At 41.5% G+C, this 26,242-nt stretch overlaps 1 protein-coding gene across 1 annotated transcript in view; it reads left to right on the top strand.

Moving 5' to 3' along the window:
• SORCS3 (sortilin related VPS10 domain containing receptor 3) overlaps positions 1–26,242 on the top strand; it is a 446,748-nt gene that overhangs the window by 398,594 nt on the left and 21,912 nt on the right. The window contains exons 15-19 of the mRNA XM_016212097.2: positions 7,037–7,154; positions 8,149–8,282; positions 17,830–17,943; positions 20,559–20,730; positions 23,032–23,218. Coding sequence (XP_016067583.2) covers positions 7,037–7,154; positions 8,149–8,282; positions 17,830–17,943; positions 20,559–20,730; positions 23,032–23,218 — 725 coding nt within the window. The remainder of the gene's footprint in view (positions 1–7,036; positions 7,155–8,148; positions 8,283–17,829; positions 17,944–20,558; positions 20,731–23,031; positions 23,219–26,242) is intronic.

Genomic DNA, 26,242 nt, shown 5'->3' on the forward strand with positions numbered 1-26,242 from the left:
GTAACAAAACAAGGAGAAATGGAAGATTTGCAGTAGCTTAGGGAAACATTCTGATAACCTTCACGTGAGAACCAATAGGCCAGGCGGCCGAAAAGCAGTATGATCTCGGATATGAGTAGTACTATTAGCAAGCGGATTTCCAAGATCTTTAGATAACCCGCATCTCCGTGGAGGACAATCAAGGAAAGGGGTAGGTCCTGAGAAAGGTCCATGACGATATGACATTATCTGAATTGAGTTCATTCAGATGTTCCCACAAAAGTCAGTCTGCAGTGAAGCCCTCATTGTCCCACTGCCTAGGTACTGCTTGACATTGCTTTTCACATTTCTAGTGGCTCCCTAGTAATGAAGGCTCTCCTTTTCTTCTCTGAAGGACTGTGGTCAACCACCCTCTCCTTGAAACTTCTCTCAGCTTTGACACCTATGTATAAAAGTTGATATAATTGGGGATGGAACAAAGAACCAGATTACCATGCAGGAGAGAATCAGCTGACCCAGAATTGCTCTCTGGTAAAGAGGAAAACATCTTTACAGAGCCTACTCTTCTAATTACACTTAGTGTGGCATTGTTTCCACCTAAATTATAGCAATTATATACCAAGATCTCCTTTGAAATCATTTAATTAATGAGTAGGTAACCCTCTGTGTGTATGGAATTCTAATGAAATCTTTTATTTTTGTGAACCAACGTCCTCCCTCAAATTAATCACTCCCCTCCACACAAGGCTAATGCAGGTCCGGATGGTGGATTAGAGAAGCTGTGTCATTTGGGGTCCCAGCAAATCACAGTTGTTTGTGGAAATCCTAGCATAGTCCAGAATAACCAGGGACAGTGAAGCTGCTGCTATTTTCTCCCCGAGATTGTTTCTGTCCTTCTGAACCCCAGAGGACACACAACTCAGCCATGTTCTTTGGCCCAGAAATAAGGGCAGATAAAGCTATTACCCCAATTTTGGATGAAGTGAATGATTTGATAGATTCATTCTATCCATTAATCAACCCAGAACTATTTATTGAGCATCTGTTGTGTGAAAGAAGTTCCAGTGGAGACAAAGATGAATGACTTTAGATAAATCCTTTCTGTATGGGGTCACCAGGAGATAGATAGTTTGTACACCTGGAGGTAGATATAGGAATTGAAAGAAAATAAACTCTTGAAAATTGCCTTGAAAGGGCTGCATTTTGTCTAGGCTATTTCTGCCTCCCATCTGTTGAGTATATATGTCACTGATTAAACATCGTCTTCCGTAAGGAGTCTTGAAAGATGAAGTGATTTGCTCAAGGTCAGCTAGCTAATTTAGTGGCAGATAGGGGCTAGGAAAAGACAAAGTCTTCAATTTTCTGGCCTAGTACTCTTGCTATCATGCTCAGACCACCTGTATGTTAAAAGTTAAACAATAGCACGAGAGTATAGGATGATACTCTGTGACCAGAGTCACACTAGTACCAGAGGAGTTAGAGAGAGAGAGAGAATATTAGGTTTATAGAGCCCAAGAAGATAAATCTTCAGTAGAGCCAAAAAAATCTCATGAAAAAAATCTAGATGGCAAGGTAAAAAGAAAAAGAAAACCAGAAATAATAAATTTTAATTGATTTTTTCTAAAAATCCATATAGTGAGAAATGGCTTAGAGAATTCATTTATTTTGTCCGGTGGCTGGGCACGCCTTCTTCAGGGACACTAAAGGGTAGGCTGCCTGTTTACAGACAGCCATCTGCACTTATGTATGAGGTGCCTGCTTCTCCAAAGTTCTGTAGATGTGTCACACACACACACACACACACACACACACACACACACACACGACAAAGAAAATGCTTGAGTTTGAGATTAGGATGTTGAAAAAAGGATTTTGAACCAAACTTATTGAAAGCCCTAGCTGAGCAGGGCCTTGGGTTGAGTCCATGGGGGTTCCAGTAATAAGAATAATGATGATGATAATGAACATTTTTGTCCATTGAGGTTCTCAAGATTTTCACATACATTATCTCACATGATACAGTTTTGATGATGTTGGTAAAAATACCGGGCTGGGCCCTGGCCAGGTGGCTCAGTTGGTTGAAATATTGTCTTGTACACCAAAAGGTTGTGAGTTGGGGCGCATGTGGGAGGCAACCAAACCAATGGATGTTTTGATGTTTCTCTCTCTCTCTATCCCCATCACTTCCTCTCTGTCTAAAATCAATAATAAACATATCCTTGGGTGAAGATTAAAAAAAAAAAAAATACAGCGGTGGGCAAAAGTATGTTTATGTAATACAAATAAGTAATACAATAATTAATAAATAATTAATAATACAAGAATAAACTGTTTTGTGTACTCACAACTGTAAACCTCCTTTTGCCTGTACTTGGAGTTAGGAAGAGGGACTGGGAATGCATTTCTGAAGGAGAAGTTCAAAATAGTTTTTCTTGGTAGTTTCAACTGTGGTAGACATCATTCATTCACTCAGGATTCCAGTCCCCATAGAGTTTGCCTTCTAGGGGAGGAGGTAGAAAATAAACTAAATAAGTTATAGAGCATATTAGCATGTGAGTGTCATTATGAAGAAATATAAAGCTAGAGGGAGGAAAGAGACATCCAAAAGAGACTTCCAGACATCAGAAAAGAGTGGTCACATATGAATGAAGACTCAATGGAAATGGGCCTGCTGATGGCAGTCGGAAATTTGCTAAAGATTTTACCCCACTGGGCTTTGTTGAGGTTCAATGAGAAAATGAACAAAACTGATAATCCTTACATGAAATGTTTAAAATTTTGCATCTGGCATATGGAAGAGACCACATGGCAAAGAGATTAGCACACTCCTAAGTGAAAATATTAGTGTATCAATTTCACAATGTAAGAAAATCTGGGATAGAAGCCAAAGAAATGTAGATGAAAGTAATGCACCTGCCAAGATTGCAGAAGAGAAGAACCTGAATTAGTCCACGAGTCCTGACTGGGGACCTATTTTTGTGTTCAGTCCTGAAATGAGCACTCTGAGATCATAAACAGATCATGAACATCCTTAGAGGCTCAGAGTCAATTAGACCACGTACCTGAATCATGCTTGTATCCTCTGCAACAAGAGCCCTGGGAAATGGTTAAGCCTTTTGAAGTTCTGTGCTTACTAACACTTGAGCATTCCTTTCCTCTATGGGCAACTTCATCTATTAGAAAGATCTCTCACATTTTTTAAACTTTTACACTTTTATGTTTTGTTATTTTTTAATACTCAAGAGATCTCCCCAGGATGCCTGCTAATTGGTCTTCTCTCTCCTGCCCTTCCTAAGTCATCTACAGGTAAACCAACCATAGTTTTTACATCACTTCTTGGATAAGTAGATGAAAAATGGTCTCAAATTATATAGCCATCTGTATTAATTTCCTGAGGTTGCTGTAACCAATTACCACAAATTGTGTGGATAAAAGAACAGAAATGTCGTCTCTCACAATTCTGGAAGCCAGAGTCCAAGGTTAAATTGGCAGCAGGGCTTCACTCACTCTAGTGTACTAGGGAGGATTTGTTCTGTGCTCCTCCATCTTCTGTTGGCTGCAGCTGTTCCTCGATGTGTGGCCCCAGAAGTCTAATCTTTCTTCTGTCTGAACACGGCCTTCTCTCTGCATGTATCCCTTCTTTGTATTTTTATTACTTTTAATTAAATTTATTGGGGTGACATTGGTTAACAGAATTATATAGGTTTTAAGTGTACAGTTCTATAATACATCACCTGTATATGGCATTGTGCTCAGCACTCAAAGTCAAATCTCCTTCTGTCACCGTATACTTGACCCCCTTTATCCGTTACTATCTCTTCCCCGCCCCCCTTTTCCTCTAGTAACTACCATAATGTTGTCTGTGTCTATGAGTTTTGTTTGTTTGTTCATTTATTGCTTTCAGTTTTATATTCCACATGTGAGTGAAACCATATAGTTCTTTATTTTTTTTGGTCTGACTTATTTTGCATAGCATTATATTCTCAAGGCCCATCTATATTGTTGCTAATGACAGTATTTCATCTTTTCTTGCATATATGCACCACATCTCTGTCCAATTATCTATTTAGGGACACTTCATTTGTTTTCATGTCTTGGCCACAGTGCATAATGCTGCAATGAACATAGGGGTACTTGCATATATCTTTACAAATAAATGTTTTCAGATTTTTCAGGTAGACACCCAGAAGAGGGGTTGCTGGGTCAAATTGGACTTTGGGCTCACCCTGATAATCCAGGATAAATTCATCTGGAGATCCTTAACTTGCAGATCAAAGACCTTTTTCCAAATAAGGTCTGATTCTCAGGTTGCAGGTCACATCTCTATGGGGGGCCACTATTCATTTCAGTATACAATCTTCACCACTCTCCTTTACAAGGATTCCTAAACTTTGGAAATTGTGAACCCCTTTGAAAATCTGATAAAATATATGTAATTTCTCCATATATAAATACACATGCCAATAAATGCATATTTTTATTTAAAATTTCAAACTCCACTATCACCACTAAAGCCTATATGTGTGCGGTACATTGAGATACTTCGTTTATATCGTTCTTGAATGATGGCATCCAAACCTAACTACAAGTTTTCTTTGTGATCTACTGTAATGTAGACTAGACGAGGATATTGCCTCTTTTGTTATACATAACATACATAGTTCTGTCTTAATTAATGCATTCTAAGATCACCTTAAATATTTTTGGTCTCTCTGAAGTGTATACTTATATTAATCACATTGTATATGAAAACTCTTAAACTGCCTTCTTCTTCTTCTTCTTCTTTTTATTATTATTATTATTATTATTATTATTATTACTATTTAATCTGAGTTTCACTGAGCCTCATTTCTTCTATATAATACTTAGGTAGTTGATAATGGGAGGATCTGACATTTCTTCCTGTTGTGTCACCTGTCATTAAATTCAACCTGTCTCTCATTCTGTCAAGACCTTTTTGGGTCCTGATTTTGCCGTCAAGTATACTGACTGTTTCTTCCAGCTTCATGTCATCAGAAAATGTGATTTCCAGTGATGACCATTATTTTCATGTCTTCAAGTCATTAATAAAAATATTGAGCAAGAAAGAGTAGCCAGCAGAGAACCTCCCAGCTGACTCCTCACACCCTCCCTCGTGGTTGGTTTTAATGCCTTAATTAGGTACTGTTCGGCCACATAATTTTACTAGTGCCTGGCTCATATTTTTTCATCTTTTTTTCAAGACTGCTGTGGCAGACCATGTCAGATGCCTTGCTGAGAGGTAAATCATGTGCCTCATATTTCCCTCTTCTGTCTGCCTAGTAATCCTTTCATAGAAAGGGATGGGATTAATCTCATATGATGTAGTTTATGATCCATGAAATAACTAAACTATTTGGAGTAGGCAGAATGTTTGGTTTAGCATCACTAATATCCTGCTACTCAGAGTACAACAATCAGGGATGATTTACTAGGGGAGGTGGCATTTGAATGTGGCAGGATTTTGATAGGCCGGATAGAGAGGGAAGATACATTCATCAAACTCTCCTCTCACTCTTTTTTTTGGTTTTTGTTTTTCCTGATGAGCTTTCAATTTAACTATCCTCTCTTCAAACAAGTAGACATTTTGAGCTATTTTGTTAAGATTTTAAATGGACTGACTCATGACATCTCCATGAAATGAAGCAGAACTATAAGGTGGAAATACCTTAGTTGAGACCTGGCGTGGATGTATTGGATTAGGAGACCACTATATATAGCAAGAATATAAGAGAACAGAGATAACCAGGGAAGATACTTACATTAAGTCCACTCTCCTCCAACAATGTGGGCCACACAATCCAGGATATTCAGCCCCATGGCTTCCACTGCCCAGTGCCGAGCTAAGACTCATAGAGACTATATAGTTTTACTAAAGGAGAGACCCTCAGTCCCCCCTCAAAGTCTGTTTAATCTTCTTTTAGACAAAGCTCTATGTTGAACCATTAAAACAGTAAAACATTTCTTGAGGTATATTTTAAGTTGTATGATCTACACAGCAACCCTATTTCTTTCCCTATTTTACAATCTTAATCAGCTCCCACTACTCCCAAAGCATCCTCATGTTTCAGGTAGCAGAAGGAAATATCCCTTGAGAAGAGTTAGTCTCTCGGTGTCACTATAAGAGTACCTGAACTTGGGGAGAGAAAAACCCAGGGCTGGGAGCATAAATAAGTCTTGATGAAATGGAAGCTATCCAATTCCTTGAAAGACTTCAGTTGATTTAAGTTCCCGGCATATTGGTCTCCCCTTTACATCACTGTGATATATGCCTTGCATTATAATCACAAGACATACCACCTGAGTGGAGTATGGATGATCAATCTATTTTTCTAGAAATGATTGATTATTCATATTTATAGGGCTATCAACTGCTGGGCTTTGTAAAGGTCAGTATGGATTATCTAAGTCATGCATATGGTATACTGTTTTACTATACATAAATATGAATTTCTTTTATGAGACTCCTGTGATTTTTCAGGGAAAGAGCGAGGAGGGTGGCATTCATAGGAATGAAGAAATGAGAATTTCAGTCAAAATTTTGGAATTGGAAGGGCCATACTCTTGATAAGCCAACCCACCTCCCTCCCCAACATACACAGATACGATCTTCTTTACAGATGAGCAAACTGAGTCCTTGTCAGTGCACATCAGTAAAGAAAATACCATTGCTTGGAATTAAGGACATACAGGGCTGTATGTCAAATGAACAACAGTTCTATTTGGGTGGAGGATTTTGGACTATTAGGTGAATTTTTCCTTCTCCATGCTTTTCTATATTTTAAATCTTTACTGTAAAGCACATATGCTACTTTTGCAATTAAAACCAAAAGGTGGTTTTTAAACCCACTGTGAATGCCATGCATTTGGCTGGTGTTTTGCATACAGTGGACTTCCTACTCAATGGCCTTCAAAGAACATACTCTGAAAAAACCGGTAAAGTCCAGGCTGCGATTCCTCTATCCCCCCAGTCTTTGTGCATTAGTGACTGACTATGAGGCTTTCTCTGCTTGTCTTTCCCACCTTCCCCCAAACACAGAGTTTTTGGCCACTTCAGCCTCCGCTCTGAATGGCAGTTGGTGAAAGTGGACTACAAATCTATCTTCAGCCGGCGCTGCACCAAGGATGACTATCAGACCTGGCACCTGCTCAATCAGGTACACCATACGAGGGGGCACTCGCTTCTAGGGAGAAGAGCTACTGCAAACCCTGTTATTCATATATAACATGCATGGAAGAGGAAGGTAGTGGGTCCTCTGAGAATAACGGTGGATTTGGGGGAAGGAGGGAAGCCACATATCCCAGTTCAGTAGGGTTAGATGGTATTTTGGAACATTCGGCATCCTAGGATCCTGATCTACTCATAAAAGTCATAGAGAAGTGCAAGGGTTGGGGGGGCAGTGATACCCTGGGTTTTTAGATCTTCTCTTGGAGAAATAAGCCCAGATAGCTAGAATACTGACCCTCTAAAGACTCAATCATTCTACCTCCCCCTGGGGATGGTGAGAGCATTTTTCTCAGGTGAGCTTGGAGTAAATGCCCAAGAGCATTGAGAAAAGGACCACTAAGAAAGAGCGAAGGGTGGGATGAGGGCCTCTACCAATAGCAGGTATTTACTGATCCACAACATAGTCAGGCTCCTGTGTTCTTCAGAACCATTGGGTCCTTGTAATTCTCACCAACTTCTGTTCTTTTTGCCCTTGATTAAGAATAAAGGCTTGGGCATGGTGGTTTATCATAGAGGGGGAGCTTCAGGTCAACTTCAGTTTTATTCTGAGGATGCTGTGAAACATAAGCCAGAAGTGGAATCCTTTCCACCAGAATTTCTGCTAAAGCCATTTGGGCAATTGCCTGGTGGTCAGTGAGGATGACGGGAGTCTTTGCATTCCCTGTGGAGGTGAAGGAACAGGTTGAAGTAGACATCACTGGCCAAGGTGAGCGGAGAGGTAGTGATGGGCAGCCTTGCTTAGCATTCCTTTTGTATGGGAGTAGAAGAGCAGCCCTTTTATCCTCAAGGCCCCCAAGTGGTTCCTGGGAATGAGGTTGCTGCAGAGCGACCAAGAGAATGAGGTGTCTAATGCTTCTTGTTGAGTAGCTGGTTTATTTCGCATGCATGTTCCTACCTTTCTCACTATGGCCTTTCTTTCTAAGGGGGAGCCTTGTGTCATGGGAGAAAGGAAAATATTCAAGAAACGCAAGCCAGGAGCTCAGTGTGCCCTGGGCCGAGACTCCGCAGGGACAGTGGTCTCAGAACCCTGTGTGTGTGCCGACTGGGACTTTGAGTGGTGAGTCCCTTGGCCTCTTGATGCCAATCTCAATCAGACATTTACTTGTTTGGGGAGTGAGAATGAAGCCGAGTTAGGGGAGGAAATACTGGCCTGTGGGCCCAGCTACCCAGCTCCTGGGCGAGATGGAAAGTCTGCATCCCTGGGTGAGGGACAGAAGGAGGCATTTTCACAGGAAAGACCACTATGCTATCAGAGGAGCATGTCCAAGGGGATTTCTTCGCATCTTCAGGTAGCAGCTATATTGGAAAGTACCAGAGAGGATGGGCTGGGCACCCACAGAGCTCTGAGAGCTACTGCCTTGGAGAGTAACCTTCAGACAAGTTTGCTCAAATTACGCTCCTCCATTTGGACAGGCATCGGCATTTCTTTTTTCCTTCCTCCACTGACAACCACAAAGAACAACGTTAAACTTCTCCTACTCACTAATGACTCACAGATTTCCAAATACTTTCTTCTGCCCTGTCCTCCCCTCCTCTAGCAAGGAGACTTTGTGCTGATCCATATGTTCAACAACCATCTCCCCTTGCCCTGAACTTCATGTGACCAAAGCAGAACTCTTCCTGAACCATCACTGTTGGAAGCAGTTTTTCAATTCATCTTGAATCCCTACCCCAGCCCAATTTTTCCAGCCTCAATAAAACACACAGACATCCATTCAGTTACTTAAGTCAAAATCCCAGGGGAGCTTGATCTTTCCCTTTCTCTCACCCAAGCCATCTGGAAGTCTTTGCAAGCCTCTACCTCCAAAATCTATTCTAACTCAAAGCATCTTTACCCATGTCTGCTGCTGTCTGAATTCTTCCGACAGTCTACTAATTCCTTCTCTATTTCCATCCTTGCACCCCAAAGTCTGTCTTCCTCACAGCTACCATAATTCTATTTAAAAAACCCAAATCAGCTATTTTAACTCCTGTGCTGAGAACACTCCTAAGGCTTCCTCTCACCCTTAAAATATAATCCAGTCTTTTTTCCTTGGCTTGCTCACTGTAGGTGACTTGGCTTGTTATTACCATTGTGCCTCTATTTCTTACTATTCTTCAATTGTTTACAGTTTTGCGGCCACACTACCATCTCCTGTATCTTAATTAATCCAGACTTATTCCTAGCAGAGGAAGTAGCATGTGGGAGGATCTCTTTCACATTTTGACATGGCTGGCATCTTTGACTCAGTCAAGTCTCAGAAAAATGTCATCTCCTCAGCAATGCATTTTGAGACCACCTAATCTTACCTACGCCCGGGACTCTCTAGAACATCAGCCTGTTTATTGTCTTCTTTGTATCAATTACCATGTGGAGTGATCATGGTTTTTGATGGTTTTATTATTGCCTGTCTTCCCCAGTAGAATGTAAGTGCTATGAGCGCAGGACTTTTAGGTTTTCTTCATTGTTGCCCCCTCAGTGCCTAGGTGATAATAAGCAGTAAACAGCTGTACCATGTTTCTTTTTCTTTTTTTAAAAAATATATCTTTATTGATTTCAGAGAGAGGAAGGGAGAGGGAGAGAGGGAGGGATAGAAACATCAATGATGAGAGAGTCATTGATTGGCTGCCTCCTGCACGCCCCCGACTGGGGATCGAGTCTGCAACCCGGGCATGTGCCCTGACTGGGAATCGAACCCCAATCGCCTGGATCCTAAGTCAACGCTCAACCGCTAAGCCATGCCTGGCCGGGCTGTACCATGTTTTTGAATGCTGTTCCTTTTAGGAGAGTCAAAAACCTTCCCAGTTCTGGGAATGGGAGCATATCACTCTGATCCCAGCTGGATGAATTCTTCCTTTACTCATGGTCAAAAGCTAAAGTTTACTTTAGGAATGTTTTAATAAGACATTCCAGATTAAAAGACAAAGCTAAGGGCCCCAGTGTGAGCCTGTAAACATAGAAGAGGCAAGACAATGACAATTGCTTTGTAACTTTTCTGGTGTTAAATAACAGAAATAAGTCCAAATGGGCACAGAACAGCTGCCCCTGACCAGCCATCAGCCTCACCCCTATTTCATCCTATTTCATCCTACCTGTTCCTTAAAATTGATTTGTTCTAGAAGCCATATTTGTTTTAAACTTTCTACTAGGACTGTAACTGGTAACTGTAAGCTTGTCAGATGACTTTGTCTGCTTCCTACCTGCTCTTCACCCCTGAACTCATAACTTAGAAAGCTTAGGGGGATAAATGGTGATGGAAGGAGACTTGACTTGGGATGGTGAACACACAATACAATGTACAGATGATGTATTATAGATTTGTATACCCAAAACCTATATAATATTATTAACCAATGTCATCCCAATGAATTCAATAAAAAGGAAACAAACAAGAGAAAGCATGACTTCAGTGAGTAGCATTCACATGGGTTGTGCTAAATGGAATTTAAATTTGAATGGCAGGATTCTATCAGTGGCAATTTTGACCCTTTGGAAATAAAAGATATTTTCACACTTGGGAAGAATAATTTTCAATTATTAATCACAATTCAGCAAAATGGTCTTAGCAATGTATACAATAGGTCAATCAGAATTATTGCACATGACATATTGATGTCAACCTAAATATTCAGAATATGAGTATCAGGCTTCTTTGTGTCCTTCTGCAGACTGACTCCATGCAGCCTTACTGCCTTTACATATGTCCTGCTACATTTTCTCCTGTGTCTCTGTGAGCTGTAATAGTCCCTCACCCATCGTTGGGAAAAATCACAATTGAGAAAGAGTAAGAATTGTAACATAAATGTGTTTTGTTTTGTTTTTCCTTCAGCAATTCCATTAACATTTACTATTCTGGAAAAAAATCACAACTCTAATATTTATAGTTTTTGACCTTGGGAAAAAATTTCTTAATCTCTTTGATTTCCCCTCCTCAGCTGTAAAATACAAATACATTATATGGATCTCATTGGGTCCTAGGGAGGAATAAATGAATTAATATACATCATTAATGTGGGTAAAGCATTTATCCTAGTGGTGTAGGAATCCATATGGTGGCTGCTGCTGCTGCTGTTGTTAATATTGTACCCCAGGGTTAAGTGGTCCCCATGGTATTTTTAACAAGCAAACCAGAGCTTATGCATTCAAATAAGCACTATCTTCAAAGTTGTAGCTTTGAGTGTTATCCATTTATTCCAATATTGGTGGCATGAACTGCTCTCAGAATGCATCTATAAGTAAACTGGCTGGGGGTGGGGAGTATCCTTTCAAGGTGTTCTGTGGTTCTCACATTCGCATTGGTAGACTTGGACCCAATGCCCTGCAACGTCAGCATCATTACTACAGCATTTTAGTGAGAAGAAAATGAGCATCTGGAATGTAAGTTACTTGGCCAAGGTCACATAACTGGGAGAGAAAGAGCTGGGTTCAAGTGCAAGTCTAGCTAAATCCCATGTTCTCTCCTCTCATCGTAACATTTCTCAGGAAATCAAGCAAGTCTTTATTATTTTACATTTACTTCATGTATCAGAATAAACAGGATCCCCAAGTTTAGTTATTCCAAAATTAAAACTAATCTTCACATGAACTAGGTTAATGCAGTTGATGAGGTTTAACATAAAATGTTCCATTAACTCTAAAACAGTTATGAATAAAGTAGATTTGACCATTGGTACTGGAATTGTAATAGGTATATGGTATTCAAGAAGACTTTATACAACTTGGGGATGGAGGGATATATAAGGTATTGTATGTTTGTCTTTCTATAGCCAATCATACCTCATATTAAAAAGAAGATAGAAAGACCACTTGAGTCTGAGGTAGGAGAAAGAGACACACAAGGCTGGATGCCAGGTCACTGGTCATAATCTGAGAAAAACAGCAAACCCCCCCCCCAAAAAAAAAACCCCCACATGGCCTACACAGTATTTTTGTACTACTTTTGAGTATGGTTTGATATCTGGAATTGCTGTTTTGTGTTTTTTTATAGTAATTTTGTGGACAATGGGACTGGGTGTTTGAAATTGTCTTTGTTTTTCCATCAACTTCAATAAGCATAGCTATCTGTTAAAAATAGTTTTTCCGTCAAATAGTTTGTCTGTTTGTCTTTAATGTTCATGCTGGAAAGCAGTATATAGAAACAGTTTCATAGCCTTGTCTCCTTCTCAGTGGTCCTTCCTACCAGGAAGTGTTATTAGCTAAGGAATCCGAAACTCCCAGCTCGGTTAGTATAAGCAATAATCCTGCATATTCACCTAGTTGTTGCCCTAAGCCAAATCAACTCATAGCCATTCCATTGATCCAAGCAACTTTTAGGTCTCAGAAACAGCAGGGAGAGGAGGGTGTCACCTATTCAGATGGGGCTGGGGGTGGAGACTGGGCAGATTGATCAAATATCTTGGTTTTGGTGGAAAAGTTAAGGAGTGCAAGTGTAAATGCACAAAAGCGGGCATTATCCACCTGTATCCCTCCTCTGCTCAGAGAGAGTAGGTTCCATAGATTCTCAGATGTGTTTATTTGTGGACTCCCATTGACTTTCAACCTCCATCCAAGCAGGTTTTATTCAAGTATGAATTTTGCATGAATAATAATGTTTCTACTTAACAGCCTTGTAAATCCCTAGCCTTGTGTCTACCCTAGAGAGCCACTTTGCAGCAACCTCCACCATGGCACTGGTGTGGGGCCAGGAACAAATCCTAAAAATTAAATTTCTCAGAGACCAGCATGTAGTCAGGAAAATAGCATAAAGGGCCTGCTCTGAAGTCATATCAAGGCTCCTAGGAATGAGTTGCCCTCTGAGAGGCCCAAATACTCTTGTTTAGTGAGAACCAGATTGAACCAGAGGTCCCACCTAGAAGGTCACTTTTCCTACTCACTCCACCAACCATTTACTCAGCAATAACTCTTGCTGAGCACCTACTACGTATCAAGCCCTTTAGATGAATTATGTTAATCTCAGCCAACTATTGGAACAAGAACCTGTTATTATAGACGTTTTATAGATGAAGAAATAGAGACCCAGAGAGATTAAGTAACTCACTCAAAATAATGATGTTATGATTCCAGAGTCCTAAGCCTTCGTATGTCTTAGTGTCTACCATGTTCAGTAGGTGCCAGGTCCACAGAGCTAGTTTATTTATCAAGTGATAATATAGAAGATAGAGCAGAAGAGATTAGAAATGCCACAGCATATAAATTCAGACATGTCTGAAATCCATTCAACCTTTAGTATTCTGCATGTAGAACACAACCAAGCTTTTTTTCCCCATAGACTAGGCATTATGGAAAAGTCAGAGATGTATAAACCAGAGATATTGAACTCAAAGAAGGCGTAACAGCAAATAATGAAGAATATAGTTAGGTGCTGAATTTTATGACCCAGATCTGTGTTGTCCATTAGAGTAGCCATTAGTCACATGTGGTTATTTGAGTTAAAATTAAACATTCAGCTCTCCACTTGCACTTGCCGTATTTCAAGTGCTCAGTTGTGACATGTGGCTAGTGGCTACCATAGAAATAAAGCATTTTCATTATCACAGAAAGTTCTATGGGACATTACTGGTCCAACCTGGAAGTGCTAGAAAAGGTCAGAGTGGAGAGATCACTGAGGACTGGAATAATGACGGAAAGCTTCCTGCAGGAGGTGGCAACAGAGCTGTGTAGACTTGCTGCTGAGTAAGTACCAGGATCATGGGCAGCACTTCAGGGAAGGCAGATAATGAGAGTGTATTTGGTGCCTAGAGGATAAGGGCATGGGTTCGGATTAGGAGAAATATGTGAGGCATGATGGGTGGTTTTTTGAACAGTTTCTGAAATGACCTGCATGTAATTATCTTGATGGCTGTGTTTAGGCTTATGCTTAGCTAGATGGTGATGATGTTATTATTCCAGTTTTTCTTGTGGTTGCTTCTGCTCGTTGCCTGGTCACCCTGTGCCTACCAGAAAATCTCTCTCTGCTTGATCCAAACCCAGCAGACTATGCTGTCTCCTAAAGTAGGACAGAAGCCCATGTGGATCACTGATCTTAGAATCCCAAGTGCCAAATGGGAGAATGGAGAACGTGGGGTGAGCGAGGCTATGATGGGACTGTGCTTGGGGAGAGCAGCACAGCCCCTGCAGCTGGGCCAGCAGATGGCTTCTCGGCTGGCCCCAAGAGTCTCAAAACGTCATTCCTGGGGACCAGGGGGCCCCTTACGGATGATTAAATGGGTGCCCCTTGGGATTGTGCTAATGCTGAACCAGAGGTCAGGAGTTTTGATTATCATCGCCACCTGCCATTGTCAGTTAAGTACAATCTTTGACAAGTCACTTCCCCTCTTTTTGCCCCTCCTTTCTAATCTACCAACTGAGGGGATTGGACCCAAGGAATACAAGTGTCCCTTCCTGTTCTGACATACAGAGGCCTTTTGGTTTCCAAAGCGGTGATTCCTTCTTTAGATTGTCTAAGGCTTCTCCCTGGACCCCTGGATGAGATCTGGACATACAGGTTCCTAGAAATGGACACGTGTTCCCCTAAACTTTCAGAAGTTCTAAATCTGAGAAAGTCACAGAAGTGACATTTCTTGAAGGAAGTGGCTTGTGCATCTGCAGAAGCTTCCCTGAGGCAAATCAAACTTTCTGGTATATTCGCTCCAAACTTCAAAATTCAACAGAAAAACACCTTTCTGCAGGAAGCTGGAGCAGCAGCTGAAACTGCTTGTTCGTCTAAATTATGCGAACTCCGGAGCTGGGAGGGAGGTTGGGCCGTATGAGAGATTTTAATATACACTTAGCAGAAGTTAATGAAGAAGTCTACAGCTTGGGGGCAGCCAGTGATGTTTCCATTAATGTTATTAAATATTAATGAGGTGCTTTTTCTCTTTGGGGCAAAGCAGCATGCCTGATGCCCTCTTTTTAATTACTATATGGCTAACAGGTCGCAGAGCTCAACAGAACTGCTAAAGATGGTTGCATTCAGCGAAGAGCATTAAGGATTGCCTCTCCCTCTCAACGCTGCTTAGCAGAGCACCCTTCCTTCTAAAATTACTAAATTTCTTAAGGTTAGCAGGACATTCAACAGATTTATCTCATAAAGCAATCGGGGGATTTTCTAGAAATGATGCAGGCACACCACAATCTAAATGTTTCTACAGGTAAACAATGCTTAGAAATCAGACATTCAGTGGTTTGCAGGTAAATGTTTAGCCACCAGCTCTCTGGGAACAAAAAATAAATAAATAAGCCCTGATCAGTAGCATTTGCTGGTTGTTGTAAATATCCGCACCATGGCTGATTTCAAGCTACCACCATGACGTCAATGACTGCAGACTTGGGAAGGGATGTGCAGTAATACAGCATTACGTAGTGTTTCTAGTATACAGATACTTAGATATAAATAACCTTCAGAGCATAAATAATATAATAATATATAATAACATTTTATATGCTACATACTCTATAATAATAATAAAGTGCAGTAAAATAATGAGGAATTTCTGTGTTTTGAATATTTATTACCTTGAAATTATATTTTATTTAAATGAAATTTTATATGATTTGATTTTTAATAATGACTTTACTAGCCAATAAACTGCTTGCAAAATTCCTGATATGTTAAGCTGGCTCTCGAGGACAGTTACAGGCTGGTACAACACTGAGTCCTTATAAACTCTCATGCTGGGAACTCTCCAATCCTTATCAGGAGGCATGGCAAAGGATTTTCTTGTCAGATGTGTCCCTTTCTCCTTGTCTTTCAGTTTCATTTAAACATGGTCTTATCAAAGCTGGTTTGAGTCCCATCTTTACACATGTGATCTGGCAGGACTCCAGGTCATGCTCACTCCACAGGCACCTATTGAGCACTTGGGATGCTCTCTGTGGTCCTCACTGGGAAGTCAACTGTGGGCTCAGTCTCCTGGCAGAGACACACCAAATGCAATGGCATAATTTAGTGCAATCGTTTTCAATGTAATTGAAGTATCCATTCACCCAGTAAATATTTATTCAATACCTTCAATGTCTAGGTTCCATGCTGGACTCCTATAGGAAGCCAAAACCAACAGAGGTCTCTGCTCTTTTATAGCCTCAATGTTTCCAACATGCTATGGCCACAAAAGTTTTGTCTGGGTGTCATGGATGGTCTCATCTGACCTTGATATTGAAGAAGGATCTGTAGGAAACTGCCAAACACAGAAAAGGGTAGAGTGCTGCAAGCCCAGGGCATAACACATACAAAGACAAAAAGGGCTGAAAAGTTGGCCTGAGTGTCCAGATGGAGTTTGTTGTGGAGGAAGGTGGTAAGAAGGTAGGGTGGGGTCAAACTAGGGAGATAATTTATATAATCTCATTATTCAGTTGGTACTTCTTAACTATACTGCTTCAAACCGCATTATACTGTGTTCTGCTTCTTACTATATTATTCTGTTCTTTCATTCAACTTGAGGCATGTTGTATCCCTGCCTTCAAAAAACTGAAAACCCCTTAAGGATAGGCATTGTTATACTTCTTCACAGGACAGGGCGCGCATTGAGTGATAAAGAAATGGGGAATTAAACTTTTGTTCCTATCTCCCTTTTGTTCCTGTCCTACTTACACATAACAGAAAATTGACCTCTAATTTCATTGGACTTTAATTAAATCTTGGCTCAAAGAGCAGGGAAAGAAAGGAGGGGTGGGTCCAGAGAGAATGACTTCCCTCCCTGTTTTACGTTTTATTAACACTCAGTGGATCAATAGTCAAATGTCCAGGTTGTTCTGATCAATCTGTGGGTTTCAGGAAATCCTCAGATGCTTAACTTAGAAGCATGAATTTTCCTGCCAACTGAAGCCACCCTCAGTGACCTCTGGGTGGTTACAAGAGCAATAGCGCTACGTGGCTCTTGTTCTCGAAACTCTAAGCAGTGAGGAAATATCACTTAGGGTTCCGACGGGTCCCTCCTTTCCGTTATTTTCTCACCTTCCAATGGGGAGGAAAGATGAAGGGCATCACACCTGGCTTGCTTTCTTAGTTTTGTTATAGCTATGCTTTTATGAGAACATGTAAAAGAGCTCCAGTTTAGGCGTTTTGTTTTCTGGTTTTGTTTTTGTTGTTGTTGTTTAAGACAAGAGGGGGCCTGTGTTGTATGTAGTTGGGAAAATTTTGAATGGCTGTATGTGAATGCAAATGCATATATGTGTCCGAGAGAGAATTGGCAGGAAAAAGGAAAATAAAATCTATGAAATCAATTTTGGAAGAGCACATGTGGGATCGTAACATAGAAATGAACCTTGATCTGTGAAGTCATTTTCTTGGTTGTCATCGGATTATTTCAGTAATTCCACTTTGATCCCAAAATATGCTTTTAACATCCTTCACACCCACTCCACGCCAGTGTCCCTGCCACATTATGTATACCTTACTTTTTGATCCTAGAATCCCCGTTTGATAATCTACTACTTTCCTCTACACTGGACTCCATATGACTTGGGATTATTTATACATCTAAAAACTTATTTTCCAAGTATGAATATTTGCCCTCACTGGGAATACTTGAAAGAATGTGTTGTAGCTCTTTGGATGGCTAGAGGGATGTGTTTCTGTTTGTGTGTGTGTGGATATTTTAACATTTTCTCATCAATACCACTATGTAATATTCAATTTTGTGGACAGTGACTATGGCTACGAGAGACACGGAGAGAGCCAGTGTGTCCCAGCTTTCTGGTACAATCCAGCATCGCCATCAAAGGACTGCAGCCTTGGTCAAAGCTACCTTAATAGCACTGGGTAAGTGAAACAATTGAAGGAACTCCACTCACTGTTTTTGTGTTTCTCTAAGTTGGGATTAACAGGAGCATTGCTATTGAAGCACAAAGGAATGTAGATAGTTTGTTTATGTGGTTTCTGAGGAAAGATGAGGAGTTCTTTAGCTGAGAGTAGCTTTTTGGGAACATCAGAAAAGATTTCTGATTATCCAATCGCAATGCCTTTTGCCATTTGACAGACCATAGCTATTATTTTGGTTAGGCCTTCTCTCCTGGAAAGAGGTGCCTCATCTTATTTCTTGGGCCCAAGGGAAATAACGTTAACACAAGTGGTGTGCAGCCATTACAGTGCTCTCTAGTGATGGAAGCTCTCAGAGACCAATGCTGAAAACTTACAGTGAAGATGTAAAATTTTTATCCCAGGAACTCTTAGACTAAGAAAGTCAAAGCACACTTTCTGTAATTGTTAAATTATGTGCGTGATTCTCTCATTGTTCACTTATTAGTTACTCACTCAGATGCTTGAAAAACATTTCCTTGGAGATCTTTTGTCTTTCCCTTTCCTTGGCCACTTCCAAGGCCCAGAATAGGTTTGGAAAGTGACTGGTCTAAGATTACACTTTACAAATTTTAATGGGCTATGAATCACCTGGGGATCTTGTTAAAGTGCAGCTTCTGATATGGGAGATCTAGGTGGGATTGAGGTTCTTGGTTTCTAAGAAAACTCTCACATGATTTCGACATTTCCGGTCCCAGGGACATTGAGTATTCAGGAACAAAGGTGTTCTGGACTCCAGTCTCACCTCTTTCAATGGATCTTCTGCCATCTCATACAAGTTATCACCATCTCCATACTTTTTTTACCTTACCTGGTTGTAAAACAGTGGTAGGTATTATCTACCCAACGGATGTCCATAGAGGAAAAAAGAATACATGGTAGAAGAGAAGTGTTGAGTGGACTGAGCTACTCTGAGAAACATGAATATTTTAGCCCAATATTTAGTTCTTAGGGGGCTAATCCTGGGGTCTGAGCTGGGGTTTAAGCACTTTTGAAGTTATTTTATTATAGGTATATCCAGTTTGCATTAGGGTATGGTAGCCACTAAAATATCTATCATAAGTAAAAACTGAATATCTTGTGAATGACTAAAGGTTATCAAGAAAGTGTAAATTGATTATAAAAGTTTGATTATGTAAACCAGAACTCACCAAAAGAGCTATAAGGTAGGCCACATGTAACTTAACATTTTCTAGTAGCCACATTAAAACAGTAAAGAAACGTGAAATTAATTTTAATAATATATTTTATTTAACTCAGTATGCCATTGCATATCATTTAAAAATGTAGCACTAACCACATTTTATGCTCAATATGCATAGTTGGACAGTGGTTAGCATATTCAACAGCACAGTTCTTTACCGATTGTGAGCACAGTTGGCAATTTAAAATAATGTATATTTACAAGAGGATATAGTGTAATTCCATCTGAGACAATAACTACATACAACAAGATGTTTGCCTAACATCTTCATGAGTATGGCTAGTAGTTTGGCAATTGTAGGGGCAGGGGGACAGGAGAAATATCAGGTATAGTGGACGACCAATATCACAAATAAAGAGTTTGGTTTCATCAGTTTCAAGGCCACCAGAAGAAGGCAACATGGATGGATTGGTTAATTACTCCTGATATACAGGGTGAGAGAAGACACGATGTGATAATGATGATGGTGATGATGATGATCGTGGTGATGATGGTAGTGGTGGTGCATTTATTTTATGTGGTTTTACCAGAATGTTGATATTAGGCAAACTTACAGACAGTGATGAGCTTGGAAAGAGCCTGTCATGCAGGTCAGGGCTGTGGGCAAGCTCTTGGCTTGACTTCAGGTGCTGGGTCTGTAGTCAAGTGAGCTGACGGCATCACTGTGCACAAATACGTCTTTGTCCTAGAAGGTCGCAGTGCTTTGTGGGAGGTTTTCCCATGCGCACTTCTTCTCTGAAATGGTTTTACTTCAGCTGGGTTGAAGAGGAGTTTCAAACTCGTGCTTCTGATCTGGTGTTTGCAATGAATAAGAAATGAAATATTAACAAAGAGAGAAAATATGCCATAAACTATCCCAGTGGCTCCAGAGTAAGGACTGTGAAGAATTAAGCTATGGAATGATGTGCGGGGGGTGGAGGGAAGACAGGAAGAGGCTTCCTAATGAATGAGAGTTAGAAGTCTCACGCTCTGGCTGCTTTCTGGTACCAAGGAAACTGGGCTTGGCCTCGGGGAACTGGAAACAAGCCTCTCCCTCAAAGAGAGAAGCACCCGTTCCTGCTCCCAGAGTCCAGTGGGTCTGCCTCCTCCTGTCTTGTGTGTGAGTCAGGCATTGATTTTCCTTGGCTGCTTTAGACACTGATCCGATCTGTGGCTCACCAGGTAGGATCGATAATAATGTTTAAAGAGCTACTCTTCCTGAGATGGAGGGATAGCGGCTCCTCAGCATTTGTTTAGCTTCCTAAATGACTGTCTTCTTTGAGACTCTGTTTTTAGGAACAGCTGTGCAAAATGTCTGTCTTGCTTCCTTGTACTCTTTCTAGCACACACACGTACAACACAAACCACACCACTGACAATTGTCAATACCCCTTAGGTACCGGCGGATCGTGTCCAACAACTGCACAGACGGGCTAAGGGAAAAATACACTGCCAAGGCCCAGTTATGCCCTGGAAAAGCCCCTCGGGGCCTCCACGTGGTGACCACTGACGGACGCCTGGTGGCAGAGCAGGGGCACAATGCAACCTTCATCATCCTCATGGAAGAGGTAGGTATCGGCCTGGGTCTCTGAGGTCTGGACTCACAAGCAGACCGTCCCTGTTCTCTGAGAGGGAAGAGGGAAAATAAATCCTGTAGTCAGGTCCCTGTAGGAAAGTCAATGCTGAAAAGCTGAGAGCTCGGGGAGAAGATACAAAGATTGAAAGAGGGCTTGGGGTGTTTAGAGACCGCCTTGCCTTCATCCAACAGCACAGCCTCAGGCTGCGGTGGGGTGGCTTGTCTCCCGCAGAGAAGACCTGGACATATTCTTTGAGGTTCCCCTTTAGGCTCCGATTTGCTGAAGGCATGTTTATCACCATAAGACCATATACTGTAAACTTTGCCAGGAGAAGGGAATTCAAATTTTATCTGTTGCTTTCAGGAGCCTCTTTTGCTTTAGTCTAACCCTTTGCCCCCCCCCCCCCGAACTAAAAATCCCACGAGGTTTTCAAAGGGACTCCACAGTATGAGTGTAAGGGTGGGGGCGGATATTGAAATCCTCTCAATTTATCCTTATGAAAAACATCATATTAGTTGCTTTTCCATCAGCTTGCTGCTCCATTAGTTCATTTTCTAGTGTCTTCTGAAGCCTGGGCAGCAAAATCAGGCTGCGTTCATTGATTCCAGGATGGAAATAGCTCTGCTGGATGCTTCTTGCTCCCTATTTGAGCTGTTTCATCTCTTCTCAAGCCAGGTTGGATTTCAGGCACTCCTCACTGAGATGGTGGAGCAAGGAGTCTTGCCTGATTTACAAAGCCCTCTAAATTTATATGCAAATTGCTCTGTGCTCTTGAGATCTTGGAAAGAGACCAAAGCGGGTCAAGAGTTTTATTTCCCCAAGTGTGAATACTTTAGAAACCTTTAAAGTCAAGCCCGCACTGGACAGGATAGTGAAGGTTCCTTATCCTCGGCTGACAGACTCTTCCACAGTCACCCACACTGGGTGCTTGAATTAAAAAATGTTAAGATTCAGAAGAGGTCATTATCACATCCTCACTAGGGAGTTTCTAGGACTAGAGCTATAAAAACCTTCCCTTGAATGGATGTGAAGAGCCACGATCTTATCCATTTGAATTTCCTCCAGTTCATTTCCACTTTAATTTATATTCATAAACTCAAAGGTAGTTGACATTGTATGTGGGGCAAGGGAGCACCTATCAATATTTCACTCACACCTGAGTTACTATGGGGGAGGAGACAGAAAGCGAAAGTATGATGGATGCACATTGGCTGGGCAGAAGGATGGGCTCATAATTCCAAAATGATGCATTTCTCTTTTCACTCCATCAGCCATCTTTGTATATGAACAGAAATCGGATTCTTTTTTCACCTGTTCTTGTTTTGCGGTCAGGTTCAATTGCATTTATCCAGAGTGTTGGCCCAACATGGGGTGGGAGGGGCAAGGAAGGATGAAGTTTAGCATTGGCCCCTAGGAAGCTGAGCATCTTGGGGTGGTAAGAATCAGCTCACCTGAGCCATTGGTGTCACATTACCAAACAGCGCCAAGAAGGCTCTTGGCCTCTTAAGAGGCAGAGATTTCTGTGACCTGGGAGAGTCAGAAAATGATTCAGGGAAGAGGGGTCTTAGATAGGTCAACAGAGCACAGATATAACCATGGCTGGTATGCAGTGTTTATCTGCAGAATGGGAATAAATCATCCTACCTCATAGAGTTATTTGGAAGGTGGTATTATATAATATGTGTTAAATGATTAGCATAATGTTTGGAACATACTAATAAATACAAAAAAATAAGAACAATTATCATTATATCATGGTGGTTGAGGACATTAATTTTGACGCCAGATTGCCTGGGTTCAAAACCCGTCTCTCCCACTATTAGCTGCAAGATATTTGTAAAATGGTGACAGTAATACTTCCTACATTATAGAGTTGTGAGGAAATTACATGTTTGGAACTGAAAAGAAACTGTGTTAGCTGTTACTATTATTGCCATTATTATTATTATGCCACAAGAGAGAGATAATTAAACCATGTGTGAGGGAGCCAGGGTTGCCCTTGGCTCTCCCACTTCAGAGTTGCGTAGAGTCTCTACCTTACCTTATTGCCAGTGTCACACTAACCCAGGCTGCCCAAGCTCAGGTGTATGCAGACAGCAGGTCCATGGTGCCTGCCCACAGTGCCCAGAGGACATCAGATAGGAGTCTGTTGATTGTGTCTAGGGTGTTTCAGCCCCCTGGGAGAGACTAGGTTTTCAGAGGGTGATGTTGAAGGCACAGGGCGAAGCATCCGCCAAGAGTCGGGCTAGACCATGTGATAGGGCCGAGGCCAACCACTGTTCCCTCTTGCAGGGTGATCTCCAAAGGACAAACATCCAACTTGACTTTGGGGATGGGATTGCGGTGTCCTATGCTAACTTCAGCCCCATCGAGGATGGCATCAAGCATGTGTATAAGAGTGCAGGGATCTTCCAGGTGACGGCCTATGCAGAGAACAACTTGGGCTCGGACACAGCTGTCCTCTTCCTGCACGTGGTTTGTAAGTAGCATGAGCCACCCCCTTTCTTACTTTCCTCCCAGTTGACAGCTCCCTCTGTCTAAACTTCTGGGATTTAGAGCTGAGATGGGATTTGGTGTGACTACTACCCTAAGTGATGGCCGAAGTCAAAAGATTGAGACTTGTGCTCATCTGTGTTTCAGAGTTTCCTAATACTGAAGTGGCTTGGTTATTTCCAAAGTTTGGATAACACATTACCAACTGGTCTCTCCTTTTCAGCTCTACTTTGTGCTGATGTTAAGTGTGCACATGCAGGCACACTTTGAGGTGAAAGTACCTTCCTTTTGTTCTCTCTGTTGGAAGAACTAAAGAATGATAAAAAACAAACACATGTTTAGATTTTTTAAATGTAGGACTGAACACACAAAAGACCTTAAGTCCTACATCTAGGGGTCCTGCAAGTTCATTCCTGTTGCAAACAATTCTAAGAACCTTCCAAAATGTTTTCCTGTCCAAGAATGTATTTCACTGCTGTTGTCTGTTGCTCGGCACAGACCAGTGCAGCAGGTGAAGTCCTGAATATTTTGTTTGTACTGGATGCATTTTGTGTATTTGCTATCCTGGGATTTGACTCCTATAAACTGAAACTTAAATATTATGATTTTAGAGTGTCGGGTTGAGGAAATGTTATGGGGCTGGTATTGGTTTCATAAATCTCTATCAGCGCTACTTATGGGTCTATGGACTTCCATGGTTCTTACTTATACTCCCCATGGTGTTTTTGGAGTAATATGCTACATGCGGTGTAAATGACATGCTTTGAAAGAGTCTAAGTGATTACAAGGAGCACCTTTCCTATTAACAACTTAGTGATGATATAAACTCCACTATATAAACAACTCACACTTAAGAGGTCCCTGGCAAACAGCAAGCTAGCTGGTCTCCGAGCATTCTAGTAATAATAGCAGAACAGGAACCGACAGTAATAGGGGAAGTGCTTGGGAGGAGACCTGGATTATAGCTTAGTGGTTCCATATACATTTTTTGGAATATTTGTTCTAGTTCTGTGAAATGCGCCATTGGTATCTTTAAAAAATATATGTTTTTACTGATTTTAGAGAGAGAGGAAGGGAGAGGGAGAGAGGGAAAGAGAGGGAAAGAGAGAGAGAAGGGGGTAGACAACAATCAGTTGCCTCCTGCACGCCTCCTACTGGGGATGGAGCCCACAACACAGGCATGTGCCCTGAACGGGAATCGAACTGGCAACCTTTTGGTGCATGGGACGGGACGGGACAATGCTCAACCAACTGAGCCACACTGGCCAGGGCCTGCCATTGGTATCTCAGTAGGAATTGCATTCAACCTATAGATTGCTTTGGGTAGCATAGACAATTTAAAAGTGTTCATTCTTCCTCTCCATGAACACAGTCTATGCTTCCACTTATTTGTAGATTCTTCAATATCTTTCTTCCAGCCGCATAGATTACAGAGAACAGACTAACTGCTGTCAGAGGGGAGGAGAGTTGGGAGGCTGGGGGAAAAAGGTGAAGGGATTAGCAAAGAAAACCTCCTTATAGACACAGACAAGAACATAGTAACTACCAGAGGGAAAGGGGGTGAGGGGAAGTAGAAGAGGGTAAGGGGGGATAAATGGTGAGGGAAGGAAGCTTGACCTGGGGTGGTGAACACACCATACAGATGATGTGTTATAGAATTGTACACCTGAAACCTGTATAATTTTATTAACCATTTTCACCCCAGTAAGTTCAATAAAAATTTTTTTTAATGGACCCATACAGTTCAAACCCATGTTGTTCAAGGGCCAACTGTACTAAGTGCTTCTTATTAACTCTCTGCTTGACACTCTGCTGCATTTAAAAGTAAAGAGACGGACAAATAATTCTTTTTCTCTATTCCAAGGATCTGCCCCACCCATGTTCCTAATTGTCGCAAGAGTGGGCCTTGACTGCAGGGTGCAAAGACTGATGTGTCTTAGTGGCAAAAAACACAACATTAAGGAGCAGGTTTCTACTGCAGGTTATGTGCATGAGGGAGGAAATGTTCCTTGAAACCTTTATTGTGCTCATAATTCCCTCCAAATCAATCATGGCTGCATTTACCAGACAGTTATTATCCTGCAAACTGCTCTTGGCCTCACCTTGGGCCATTAGCTAACAAAAGTAGTTGTTAGCTGCCCATAATAACCAATCTCTCACAGATTATTAGATTTTTATCAAAAAGTACACTATTTGACAGTGACGATTTTAGGTGTTTGCCGTGCTTTCTCCTGAATCCCTTCAGCTCTCTTCTCCCTGATCCGTGGTCTGTCTCCAGCTTGGAGCCTGAAGCTCCTGGTTCAGGCTCTTTGCACTACACAGCTGCTACCTGTTGTTACTTGAGGTTATATTTAGCTATATGTGCTTGTCCTGGAGCTGGAATAAATGTGACCATGTGTGATGGCGTTTCAATTCATGGAAGCCCCATTCCTTTTGTGTTTGTGTGAGTTTAGGGAGGAGTCTCTTTTAATCTTCTTGGGCCTCAAAGGACCTGGCAGTGTAAGCCTTGGCCGCTGGGTGCTAGCAGGCTCACAATTTGTGGGGCCACAAGTCATAGTGATCTCGTCCCGTAAATGTGGAAAAGCCCAGGATTCCCATGAGCTGGCCAGAGGAATGGGCTTCAGGCCATTCTCCCATGAAGAGAGGAGGTTTACTTTGAGGGTAAAAAGAAAAGAAAGAGGGATCTGCGTGTGGGTGTGGAGGACTGAGGTGTTAATGTAAGAAACAGATCTCTTACCTCCCTCCTCACACGTGAGCTGGCCAGGGGCTCCTGTCCCCTGCCTCATTCCCTTCCCCACTGGTCAGTACAGTGCAGACAACAGAGAGAGAGAGAAATCAGGTAAACTCCTAAAAATGAGTCTATAAAGCAGTGCAAGTAGCCAGGGTTTTCTCACACCTTCCTTGTGTTTTGCATTCTCACCAACAATGAAATAAAAAGTAATTGAACAGACTTCTTCATTGAAAATAACTAAGCCTTTAGCCAGATGTGTATCTGACATGACAAGGTTCA

The sequence above is a fragment of the Miniopterus natalensis genome, chromosome 14, assembly GCF_054644295.1.
Source record: "Miniopterus natalensis isolate mMinNat1 chromosome 14, mMinNat1.hap1, whole genome shotgun sequence".
Lineage (NCBI taxonomy): Eukaryota > Metazoa > Chordata > Mammalia > Chiroptera > Miniopteridae > Miniopterus > Miniopterus natalensis.